The sequence below is a fragment of the Columba livia genome, chromosome 7, assembly GCF_036013475.1.
Source record: "Columba livia isolate bColLiv1 breed racing homer chromosome 7, bColLiv1.pat.W.v2, whole genome shotgun sequence".
NCBI classification, from domain to species: Eukaryota; Metazoa; Chordata; class Aves; order Columbiformes; family Columbidae; genus Columba; species Columba livia.
The window spans coordinates 33,332,915-33,346,197 of record NC_088608.1 but is presented as its reverse complement, the minus strand read 5'-3'; the positions used below and the strand labels follow the sequence as shown (position 1 = coordinate 33,346,197).

General features: G+C 43.0%; 1 protein-coding gene across 6 annotated transcripts in view; it reads right to left on the bottom strand.

Moving 5' to 3' along the window:
- Window positions 1-176: 176 nt before the first annotated feature.
- UBE2F (ubiquitin conjugating enzyme E2 F (putative)) overlaps window positions 177-13,283 on the bottom strand; it is an 84,990-nt gene continuing 71,883 nt past the window's right edge. For 3 of the 6 annotated variants that reach the window (XM_021286589.2, XM_065069154.1, XM_065069152.1), the window contains 2 exons: window positions 5,566-5,771; window positions 177-1,555 (listed from right to left, as the gene is read on the bottom strand). In XM_021286589.2, the coding sequence (XP_021142264.2) occupies window positions 1,453-1,555; window positions 5,566-5,771 (309 nt within the window). In that variant the 3' untranslated portion in view covers window positions 177-1,452. The remainder of the gene's footprint in view (window positions 1,556-5,565; window positions 5,772-13,283) is intronic. The other 3 variants (XM_065069153.1, XM_065069155.1, XM_005501687.4) reach the window with 1 other exon arrangement.

The following is a 13,283-nucleotide window of genomic DNA, read 5'->3' as shown; positions in this document are numbered from 1 at the left end:
AAAACTTAACAAGCAAGGCTGCAGTGTGCTTAAAATTTACAACCCAGCTCTACCACGGTAATGATGGAGGCAATGTTGGTTTTCTTCAGTGCCTGCAGAGGAAAGAATGAAGTGTAATCATTGGGAGGCGGGGAAATTAAAAAAACAAACAACAAACCACCAGTCAACACCTGAGCATTACACACTTGCTCCATATGAAACCACACAGACATTTATTTCTATGTTTTATCTATTTATAAAAGCTTGAATCGGTTCCGTTGCTCCTCCTCGGCGTGACCCCAGGAGCGTTTCGGTCTCTGAGGCCACGTCACGGCCACGTCACGGCCCCGGCAGCGAGGGGACCAGCGGGGAGCTCCGGCACACGGCAGGCAGCGGAATTCTCATCTGAAGTGATTCCTGAGGTTCATGCAACTCTTCTGCAGGATCTCCGCTCGCACATACTATGTGGTATATACAGCTACTTACAGAAAAGGCAATTACAGCATCATATCCTTTCAAATTACCAAAAAGCAGGTGCGCACGAGTGTTTAAAAGAGGGTGCAGTGTCGTATTAGTCTCAGCTGCATTATTAGTCATTCGCTTTCAGTGCAGAAGTTTGAAGAACACAAAGAGGTTTTTTTCCAGGTAACGGTGCTTGAATTTACTTTCATCAGATCAAACACTGATGCTCCCTGACCACATCCAGAGTGGAAAGCCAAAGGCAGATTTCTTAAAAAAAAAATCTCCCTTTCATTACGTTTTCACAGAAATATATATATATAATATATATATAATAAATTTTACTAATACTACACATTTACTTAAATTACAGATTAGCCTGTATTTCTTTTAACTACTTCACACAACAAATAGAAACAAAAAAAATACTGTTAGCCCAAACAGGAGCTGAAAATAACAATGTAAAAATTCCAAACATGTGACAGAAATGTACTTACATTAAATATCATCAAGAATTTCAATACCAGAAGTAGAATCTGATTTAGCACTTGCATTCTGGCAAGCTCTAAGCCTCAGCGGACTGACTCTTGGAAAAAGCTCATATTATTTCTGCTCATCAAAGGCAACAGTATTGTCATTTGGTTCATGGGAGACCATTTTATTGCCAACTTGAAGTGTTCCAAAAACACACCACCTTTTGTTTTTTCCTTCCCCCCCTCCAAACTAGGCAAGAGTTTAAAAAAAGTGTACTTACAATTTCAATAGTGATTTCTTTTAACTTCTCAAGCATATCTCATCAACAGGATATACAGTACGGTTCAGAAGAGTAAACATTTTTTAAAGTAAGCAAACAACTTTTTTCAACCAACATACACATTTTTCTTGCTGTATTTATGCTGAACTCTCCTTTTAACATGGACAAGGTATGAAGTTAGTTTTCTTCTTCAGTACAACATGGACACAGGACTAGTACAATCCGGGCTGGTTTTATTGTTGTGGTTGTTGTTGTTGAAGTTAAGGACAACTGTCGTGTGGAAGCCATGGTCCTGCCATCCATCTCCCTTCATCATCTCGCATAGCGCTTAATGTAGTCTTCAACTTTATTCCGAAAGTCCTCCTAGGAGAAAGCACAGCCAGAATTACCCCAAGCATGTCAGAGACGGACTCTGGTAGGACTACAATGGTGGTGGGTTCCCAAATGAGCACCCGTAGGGTCAAATTTCCATCAAGCCCAAGGCCCAATGCTCTCCCGGAGACCTAGGACACGTTTTCCAACCTGGTGTATGAGAACCCAGGTGATGGCTCGAGTCCTTGCAAGCAGACGTGTGCCCTGCCGGGGATCTCCTCTGGGGACTGAACAGAGTTTGCCACCATGGGCTATCAAGGAAGGTGCAAACAGAGCCCACCTGACAGGGTGCTGGTGGCACAGCAAAGACCTGGCCACGGTTTCAGAGAAGGAAGGGAAGTTGTCCTGTCCTGTCCTGACCGGATAAAAGAGGCAAAGCTACGGCAGGGACTGTTACACAAGCTGCGTGGCCAAAGTCAGCTCTGTCCCAAATGCTCATTCTGGCCTCCCCCGGTAACTGCACAATGTCGCAGCTGGCACAGAACAAAGCTAAATCAATCATTGTTTTCTTGGTCATTTACTCTAGCCCAAGTCACTTGGTTTGTTAAAGTGGTTCAGAGGGAACACATGCACACCTACACCCTGCACAGAAAACCTGCAGGACTATTCTATAACCTCTGTACCTGTGGAAGAGCACACATTTCTAATAGCTTACCTTTACAAAACACAGAGATGCCGAGCAAGAGAAATTCTGACACATTCTCATTAGATCCTTGCCCAAGTCGGGATGTCAGACAGATGCTACATTCCTGCAATGTTATTCTGAGTCTGAACCTTGCCTAATGCGCTTACAGCCTGTTATTTAATATGTTCAACACAAGCACACCGAGTGGCCTGTGCTCCAGATTCAAGTGGGGGATTCACAGCAAAGTGCTTCTTGCTTGATTTCCACCTGCCTGTTTTGTGTGCTGGTTAGAATATCAAGCAGGAAAACCTGGGAAATTAATGTTCTCATGTCTGCTAAAAAATAAAAAAAACCAATGCACAGAACAGCTGAAGAGGCTTTGAACGCAGCGTCCTGGTGCAGCGGAGCTGCCCGGAGAGCAGGGGCCACGCAAGCACTGAAATCCTCTGCTCACCAAGCCAGGGCTCCGCTTTGACCAGGGAAAGGCACACGGCTCGCTGCCGTGACCTGAGGTATCGCAGCAAGGGATGTTCCTGCTTTAAACAACGCACCTTGTCCAAGACAGCAGCTCCAGGATTGCTGGTACATTAAATGACGCCCTTCAAATGCACTCTGAGTGTTCTGGTACAGTCCACTCGGCAAAGAGCTCAATACAAAGAGGTTTACAGATAAAACAGCAGCTCATTAATTTAATGCCCCATGTAAATAACGGCCATGCATCGTTCAAGGACTTTAATATCGAGTCTTTTTGATTCTTTTGTTAACAGCAGAGCACTGCAATATGCACCGTGACTTTGTACTAATACGGCTAAAAGGTCTGAAAAGTAGCAAGTGGTAACTTTTAACTGCGAAACTTATTTGGAAAATACAGAGAGCTGTCTTCCCTTTCAGGGGCATGCAATAACCTGTTCTGAAACTCGAAGATACTTAAAATGGAAACAGAAAACATTAAAGCTAAAAAGTCCATCCCCTCAGCTAAATTTGCCTATTTCTACCTTGTCTACATCAGGTCCCCTTTTTTCAAAAAACTGGATTTCCCTCATGTCTTGAGCAGCATTTAGCTATACACTGCAACTAAAATTTTTGCTAGATATCACATCACACCAGAAAAAAAAAGCAGTAATACAGCCTTTTTGCTATATCTAGCCTTGGAAAGCATCAATACTTCCTTGGCCCCAACACCACACTTCAAATACTTCCTGATCAGCTCCCTTTACAATGGTTTGGTTTTCTGCCGGTGCGTTTTTCTACCAGAGAAAGGATAAAGGTTCTCTCATGGTTAAAGTCCCCAGTCAAAGGATCGAAGACCTATGATCCATCAGCAACACTGTCTGTGGTTTCACTTTCTAACTGATAAAATGCATCGCAGAGATTTCTGTGAACTGTATGCAAAGTGCTCTGAATCTCAAATAAGTTTGAAAAGTGGTTTAAGGCAAAAAATATCATAGATGTGGAAGCAAAAGTGCAAATGCACTTTAGGGAAAAAACATCCACCGCTAATGGCTCTTCTCAAGAGAGGTACAATCTGTGCTTTGGGAGAAATAAAAGCAGAGACCATGAATTACAAGCATCCATTAAAGGAAATCAGAGTAAGACGCTTGACACCTCGGCATGGGGTGGTGGGAGCCCCGGCGTGTCCTGCAAGGACGGACTGCCAACAGAAACCAGTTCCCAGAAAACAAATCCCTTTCCTCCTTAGACATGGGTTGCCTGCACTGCTTAGGAGAAAGGAGCAGCTATTTTGGTACAATATGGCACCTGCTAAAGGCAATATTCTGTGTAGTGACTTCTAACTTTGCTGCAAACACACTCGTTTCCACGCACATGCAACCATACGTTAAGTGTGCTAAGAAACTAATGCTACAGGATTAATGCTGTCTTCATTTTTCAAAAGATTTCGGATGCCAGGCAACTCCAGTCCTCTGACGATAGTCACGATACCCAAGTATCGTGTTAAAGTGTTTCTGACTAACTATTTAAAAACAACACGCCTATGTGCTTCCCAGATCTCAGGCTGCCTCAGGCTAGAAGAATCTCTAGGTAGCTTGAGTCTGTTAAAATATCACACAAAGACCTTTCAAATTGTTTTCAACTCTGATGGGTCATGGATTACACTGACGCAAACTAGAAAAATTACTCGTAATGGCAAATTATGCTGCAAACCTCCCATTTACCAGTTATGGTGGATACTGTCAGTATTATAGACTGACCACAAGCAGCAGCAACACTTACTGTCCGCCTGTTCTTGCGCACTCACAACGTGCGAGGCACGTTGTTCTTGGGCACTCACAAGGTCACGACACTGCACCTGATATATGAAGCTGTTTGGACTTTCCTACTCTTGTCATTCTCCAAGAGACAAGTTACTAAAAAAATTTAGGCCAACAAATACCACTGGACATGAAATAGTGCCAACTGTATCTTCGCTGTATCTATAATATGATATCTAAGAGCAGTGGAGTACAAGCAGCTCAGAGCATCCTCCGCTTTTTCACCCATATTTTTACAAGGTTTTCAAATGAGAAGACAGGCCCTCAGCACTAACTTAACAGAAGCAGGACGTCAACAAAGAAGGAAGGCTCCAGAAATCCACACTGTCACTTAGGCTGACTCGCCAGATGAAGGAACTGACAGCATCGGCAAGAGTATGTTAACACAGTACTCGCTGCACGCAAACCTGGTTGCTGAACAGGAGGGTCTCATCCCATAGCTGTAATATTCCATCTTGACATGCCATATGGCGCAACAGTTCCTGATTAACAGGGGCCATTTTTCTATGTGCACATCTGCTTAGGCGTAATACTGAATAATCAGAAGAAAAATAATTAATCAGAGCAGCACATATTCTGCATAATAAAAAGGTGCGTACAAAATCCTGCTAGGAATGCTAAGGGAAAGAAGAGGGACAAGTTTCATGGGGAGCGGAGCTGAAGACACGTTGTTCACCTGACAGGGGCTGCTGTGTGTGCAAGCACCCATGGCCCTGCAGTCCATACCTGCCCTGGTCCTCTCTGCCACACAAAGCAGTGCCTGTTACCTCCTCCTAACTTCCCTTCAAGGAAAGACCCTAACTGTAGTACTGCTAGAAAGATGGGCTAGAAGGCAGGTTGTGCTAAACATCTACTCTTACTAACAAACCAAAGCCAGAGCTTCTTTCTCTGATTCTTTCTGCGGGACACTCCAAGGAAATGTACCCAAGCTCAAGCCTGCATTAGTGTCCTGTGCTCCAACAATCCTTTGCTGCCATAACAGACACTGATGAGAAAAAGCATATAATGTCCCATGGTTGTGATGATGAGAGGGAGAAGAGTGCGGAGGTTTGCTGCTGCAAATCCCCCATCATCAAAGCAGTTGATGTCAATGACCTTTTACGCACCTGCCAGAACACTCATCTAGTGGTTGTGTTGCCCACTGGAGCTTCTGCCACGTCCCTCTGGGCCTGGGTGACGTCCCACCGCTAGCTGGCCCAGAGGCACAGCTGCCTGCCTCTACGCTGAAGTAGTTTTCCACGTCATCAGAGTTGTCATGCCGAAGACGGATGAAGGGGGAGAGGGCTGACGTTTTACTACAGAAGCACTGATGCTGTAACACATGGAACATCATCAGAAATGACTCAACCAGCCATTAAGCCCTGATCTGCCATCAGTGAGTGCTGGAAATGCCACCTGGAGGAGCTTTTCAAAGGGAAAATGTAATTCTGAACTACTGCCATGTGCCCTTCATCAACCTCACTGTACAGTATTTCCTTCACAAATTTCAAGATAAAAGATATATGGAGCAAGAGGTGGACAAAACCGCCCCTGGCTTCTCTGGAGATGTGCTGGGGAGGAATGAGTCTTAGGTTTCTACCTGGGAGCAGTAGCAGGCATATGATGATCAGCTGGGAATAGGAATCTTATCGAAATGTAAACAAAACATCACATTTTAACTGAGCATACCCCAAAAGAGCACAGCAGGTCCTGTGCCAGCTCCTGCTGGATGCAGCTACGTGGGGTCTGATGGCCTCACCTTCCCGCCCCACAGGCCACTCCTATAGTGTGCCCCCGTGCAGGTCCTCACCCTGGATAAGCAAAGCCCTGGTGGAAGTCCAGCTCAGTTCTCAAACATATGTGTGAGAAGAAACCATCTAAAACGGGCGAGTTCAGACAATTTTGGAGCAGACCCAAAGCAGCTTTGCCCTGAGCTGTGGGGAGGTGAGAAGGAGAGCAGAGCGGTATGACAGGAGCCCTGCGGGAAGTATTTGTTGCATGAGTAATGCTGGCCAAATCACTGCTTCATTTGATGAAAATCATGGGGAGACAAGCAGTCAAAGGGAAATCCAAAATTCATCCGTGTATGGAATATAAGTCATGACATATTTCACAATATCATTAGATGAAAACTGGATTATGGCACAGACCATAAAGTTAAAACATACATCCCACTGAGCTTCTCCTGGGTGTACTTTTGTACTTAAACAAAGAAGTTTTGTTTGTACAAGGAAGTTTAACCTTTAAGTAGGTAAAATTATGTATGTATACTAGGAAGAACTCTGGTCAAAGATATAAATTTCACCCCATTTACTGATTTCACAGTTTTCATTCGTACTCCACATTCTGACCAGACAGCATGATATGTGCAGTGATTTGCATCAAGAAAATATTAAAAAGCAAATCCTTATCTAATTAGCTTTAGGTAAAAAGAAAATACTGATTGATGTAATATTAAAACAACTCAAGTCTCCACTGATGAACTGCTCATCATAAAAATATGCCACACTGAAATGACACTAAAAAAATACGGCAGGCTAAAAAAAGAAGATGCCACAAGGTATTTTACACTGAGGGCACGAGCGAACCCAGTACATGGCCAGAGTGGTAATTTATCATAAATTATGTATCTTTGAGGAGCAATTGGGAGAGGATACGTAGACTATCACGGAAACAGAAGGAAAAAACAGCCACCCCGAAACCCAGAAGAGAATCACAGTCTGTGATTTGTAGAAGCATAGCAAAGCACAAACTCAGCAACTAGGTACTTTTTTGAAAACTGGCGTTTCACCTGATTTGGCACCTCTCAGACAGGAGACAATTTATACTGCACCGAGTTCTACTAACTACTTATCTATTTACTAAGCTTTTAATTTGAAAAAGAAAGAAGATCGTCTCAGTTATCCAAAGCCAACACAACACTTGTCTGTGATAGCTACCAGAGAAGTTTGGAAAAGTTGTAACGGAAATTTCATCTCAGGAATCTTTAAAAAAAATAAATAAAACCAAATGTATATGTAAGAATTATACACACACACACATAACACATACAAAAGTAGCAGATTTAGCTCATTATCCTTAATGCACTGACTACTGGTAGCACTTCGCACACTGCAGCATTCGGCAAAATTTTTCTTCTTCCTACTCACAATATTGACCTGAGTTCCTGCCCTCAAGTACATCAGAGACCAGAGACTGTTCCCCTCTCGGGGGGTTTGCTCACCGGGCTGAGGACCACGCTGGCCAGTCCCAGCAGGAAAAAAAGCAGTTTACTGCATCTGTCCCTCGACTGTTCCTGCTCCAGCAGGGGGACTGGACTAGATGATCTTTTGAGGTCCCTTCCAATCCCAAACATACTGTGATACTGTGACAACCCAGACAGTGCGACCAGCTCTGATCCACCTCCACATCATTTAGATTTACAATTCTGTAAAATTCAAATGGGGACGAAAAAAAAAACAAAACAAAACACGAAAATATGCAGGTGCTCCTGCCCTTCCCTCCTTTGTGTTAATGAAAGTAATGAAATAATTATAATGAGAAAGCAGAACATTATTTTAGTCCGAAATTTATCATCAAGGACGAATTCCAAACCATTTCTGTCAGGACCTTACTTATAGTTTTACTTAAAGTGCAGTTTAGTAAAGGGGTCTTTGGAGCACCAGTAACATGACACTACTCGGCTCCAGCCAAAGCTTTAGGAGGAGGGTATAATAACCAGGTAGATTTACTCATTAGACCTATGAATTTTATTTAAAGCGACCTTTTCTTTCTTTCTTTTCTATCTTGCAGGAAATAACGAGTATTCACGCCCCTCAACCCCCACACACCCACTCCCATTTAAAAAGGAGCTGAATGAAACCTTTGAGTAATACAAAAATCTCAAGTATGAGGTGTTTTTCCAATTCATGTTCCCGCGTTGCTATCATTTCCCTGTCACTGTTTTATTTAGCTCACCCTCTACACCATTTGAAGAATTTTCCAAGCTCTGCAATTAAATTTCAGTTCTGTAAAGAAAAGGAAGAGTGGGGAGTGAACCCACACACAGGTATCTCCCACAGGCTCATCGCTCTTCACAGCCCGTGTTCGCTACTTTAAATTTTAAACATTATTTCTACACACGGAGTAATTTTGATTTTGCAGATTGATGACAAAACGCTTCAGTAGATCTCTTTGATAGCTAGGTCCTAAGGGCAAAATATGGTGGAATTTTTACTGCAGGGGAAAACAACCAAACCAAAACCAAAGAACAGCACTGCTGTTTTTACTTCAACTATTTGGAAAAAAAGCAGCATTGTGGGGAAGAAGAGAAACACTATGTTTTGGACCTTCTTTTGAAAAATATCTGCACGTATAGGTTGGTGACAGAATTGTTGTGAAAAGTAGCGACCTGCCTGCCAGGACACTGCTCCAGAGCAAGTCGAAGATGTGTTGCAAAGACAGAGGGAAATACGAGCACACTGACCGCGAAGCAGCACGTCCATTGGTTCCACATCCATTTGTTCCAGATTTTCAGACCCTAAGTAGGAACCACTTCCCTCGTGCTTCCACAAACTTTCGCTGTTTGCTAGTTAAGCAAAGATAAAGGAGCAAAAGCCCTCTCTGAAGTTACTGGAAGAGGAAAGGGCTATGGATAAGGAGGCAGGTGTGAAAGACAGCAGGGTAGCCAGGGATAATTACATCTAAATCCCGTTTGTGCAAAGGCAAGGGAACCGAGCCAGCTGAAGGGAGCAAAGCACCTCCCCAAAGAAAACCGTTCCCTGGACCAAAGGCAATGCGGGTCCTGACACCCTTGCCAAATCTGCCCTTTGGCTTATGGAGCAACTTGGCTGGAAGCAGATTGTGGAAGCTTTCTTGAGTCCTCTGCAGCGCCAAATAACTCAGGTTTTGTCCTGATTGTGATCAATCGATTTTCTTATGACCACGTACGATTTCGCCCAGGTTGCTGAAAACAATGAAAACCTTCCATGAGATTAAAGCAGGGAGAATGGAGGTTTCTTGGTCACATAGTGCCTGATGTCAGGTGCTTGTCTCCCTGCTCCTCTGATGCCGCTGGAGTCAGGCCCAGTCTGGTGCCAGGCACACTGGCTTGTCAATAACAGCTGTCAGAAAGGGCTGGAGAGAGAGTCCTTCAAGAAAATTACCTGAATCATCTCAGTTACACTGACGTTAACCTGCCCTGTGCTGCAAACACGCTTCCACCCGTGAGGACGCCGCTCATTCCCAAGAGAGGATATGTCCTCGGGATCTGAGATCTTAACGGATGAATTACAAGGCAGGAAGGAAGAGGATTTCCGCAGAGGAAATCGAAGCTGCCTGGCTCTGGCAAGAGGGTTTTTGCAAGTCATACATTACTTAAGCCAAACGATGTTCAAACAAAGCTGACCGGGCAGGTGAGGCACATAGTGAACTCACCTCAAAGTGGCCAGACCTCTTGTTGGCATTCAAGAACCCTCCTGTATGTTTCTGTTTTAAAGCCATGCATTCTTCTGAAGAATGTAAAGCAAAAGCTTTCCTTTTAAGTCACTTATTTGCTTAAAGCATGTAAAACAAAAGCTTTAAAACATCTGCATTTCTTCCACATCTCTATCATTATCTCAGCAAGTCAAACCATCTGCAAAAGCTTAATCAACTTTGCTGAACCTGAAAGAGGCTCCATCCGTAATCAAAGTGTTATGAAAGATGGATAATGGTTTCTATAAATACTTTTAGCATTACAAAAGTAATGTTTTTCCTATTTACATCTGTTAGCACAATTAGCAGCTGTGCTGTTGCTCATTTGCACATGCTGTTTAATGTACTTTATGCTCACTGGGAAAAGGCTTCAAAGGCTGTGACACAGACCCAGAACATAAAATGGGGAGGCAATCCAAGAAAAACCCCAGTGCAGTTCTCTAAATGCAAGAATGCTGCAGAAAAACAAAATATGTATTCTGTTGTGGCTGCCACAATTTCAGCGAGGACAACAAACACCAAACAGGGTGGTTGGGTGTGCAGAGGAAGTGAAGGATTTACTGCAATAAATATGGAGATAAATAAATGTGATGACTCACAGGGCAAATTCTTATGAAAAGATGTTTTTGGATTGGGATGGTACTGTTGTTCTTAATAAGACAGTTAAGCTATAATCAAAGAGTAATAAAAACCCACAACAAAAATTAAACGGCTTCCAAAAGAACCCACATCAAGTCTGAAAGCCTTTTGGGGCTAAATTCTTTTCCAGTGTGGTAAAACCTTGAAAACCTAAGGTTAGCCTCTAAAGCCACAGAACCAGTTCTTCCCTTGAGAAGCTCCTTCTGCCACTTACAAACTCCTAAACCATAAACATGGCATCCACAGGCACTCGTACTGGCTGGAGACGCGTGGCCTCAAACAAACGGCTTTAAGAGAATTTCAGGACACTGTAGATACTGAGGCTCTCGCTCCGATTTCTACCCTCACGCTACAAATCCAGAGGGCTGGGGAAAGCAAAGGCAATGACGTGCACGCTGTCACTGCACCGCCGATGTCTTCAGGCGTCACAGCGACATGCACATGTCCCCATCATTGGCACGAAATCCAATCGGTGCGTGGAGCAGCTGACGTCTGAGTGGCAGTGGTGTACGTCAGGAAAGCGACGCTGCGTGTTCTGCATCAGCTACAAACACTTCAGGATTCATTATAAACACGGGAAAAAAAGTTCGCCTACAGAGAGATGACAGGTTTGTGTGGCCAAAGGTGAATACATACTTCAATTCCCCAGACACACTTTGTGGGTGCATTTAATTAGAACAATTCTTCAATGTTTCGTAACACCTTTTAGAAGAAATCAGGGAACAGATACTCGATTCAGCATCCAGGAATAAATGCGAGTTTCTTATTTTACTTGAAGAAGGTTAAAAAAACCCTCACACTTTCATCAAATCAGTTTTGTACCGTTAGAAATAAAAAGCAGTGTTCTTGAAAATGTTTAGAACCAGCTACTTCCTATTAGGAAGATAGATTTTGGTATGTCAAGGGCTGGTGCAGGGCTATCAATTTAAACAAGGGAATGAGTTTAAGTGGAAAACCTCATACTAGACAATGGACAAAGACAGATCCCAGTCCAAAAGAAGCTCAAACAGGAGTTAGTAAGCACAGCAAGAATGAGACTACACCAATTTAAGCAATGCATTGACTCAAATATTCTACAATGCAAACAACCTAAAAAGATGAGGGCCTGACAAAACCAGATTGAAGCAAACTCTACAAGAACAAGATCTGGGCATGCCTCCCCTTGTCAGCCTTTCTGTTGTCTGCCCTTCCTTGAGCTAAGAGCCAACTGCATCAACCGAGGTGCTGACAAAGCCCAGTGCTGAAATGTGCATCTTAAATTCTTGGACCCAGATCGCAAATCAAAAGCCTGAGGAGTTCCTGGAGGCGTAGATGTATCATGGTAGCTCTTTACGAGTCTCTTTGGAAGAGCAATGGGAAAAAACGCACACAGAATGGATCAAAGGAATGGAGATGGTCGTCCTGGCTGGAGAAATCTGCTGCATGTTTCCAGCACAAAGGGTAGCCCTGAAAAGAAAGGTGAGGTTGGTGTTCCAGTCTGAAATGCTGCAAGTCTCACAAAGACCATTGGTAATGATGACCCTGCAAAGCAACTACTCAGACTTTCAAGTATGATCTATCAGTGCTACAAGCTCTGGGACAACCAGCTGAGATCCCTGGTAAAATACAAATACACCAAGAAAAACAAAATAGCAAACAAGAGAGAAAGGTAGTAAAAAGGTCAAGTTATAGCTTACCTATGTGTTTATGCATTTCTTTTGCAATGATTAATTGGATCATTCCATAGCAAGAACTGTCTGGAGAGCTGTCCTGAAATCTCCTGACCTACCTTAACTGAAGCATCAGGAAACAAGACCAAGGAATTCCTGAATTACTGCAGCAACCACCACATTTGGCAAAACATTTTTGATACTTACAAGTTTCAATAACAATATCTTCTTATTGTTTATATGGGTATATAGAAGCATCTGTATAATCTCAAACTATTCTCTTCCATAGCGCCACCAAACTCTTGGAAACTCTCTTTTCCACCATTATTTCTTGCCACGACCCAGCATCAGATCATGTGGAAGAGTGGAAATAGAGAAGGAAAATCCAGTTTATAGACAAACTGAAAACAACTGAAAATGGTAAGAGGTAATCCAATGAGATGTTCAGACATCATGAAAAGCATAGCAGATTGCAAGCAAGCAGAGCAGCTAGTATTATACAGTATACAATTTTACAATAGGTTTTACAATGCCACTCTTTCTGTAAACCTTGAGAATTAATAATGCAAGATAAAAAAGCAGTAGCTTCAAAGCCTTGACCTCAATTACTTTTTAAGCAATCTTACTAACATATATCTTACTATTGTTGGAATAAGAGCCAGCAGTACGGAAAACAAAAAAATGAGACTTCTGCAAAAATCCCCTAAAAACTAATGTATACAGCAGTCTGATTACTAATTAGTTCAAATGTGGCTAAATACAGAAGAGGATATGCAGATCTCGTGATCAGTATGAAGTAATGGAACTCCCCGTGGTGGTTGAATAGCTTGAGGGTAGTCCTCTTTACCAGAATAAAGCTTCCCTTAGTCTGCAAGAGTCTATTTGCAACCCACACATTTTTACCCATACCACTAGGGAATATCTAGCACAATCAAGAAAAGGCTTTAAAGGACACAGTAAGCAAGCAAAGAGCAAAACATAATTGCCTGCAGATCTGCAGACTCTCCTCCCTCCCCATACAGCTTTTCCTTGATGCTCTCTACCATCTCCTCTGTCCCAGCAGAACTGCAGTTCCCTCACCTTCTTGCAGCCCCCTTGGGTTG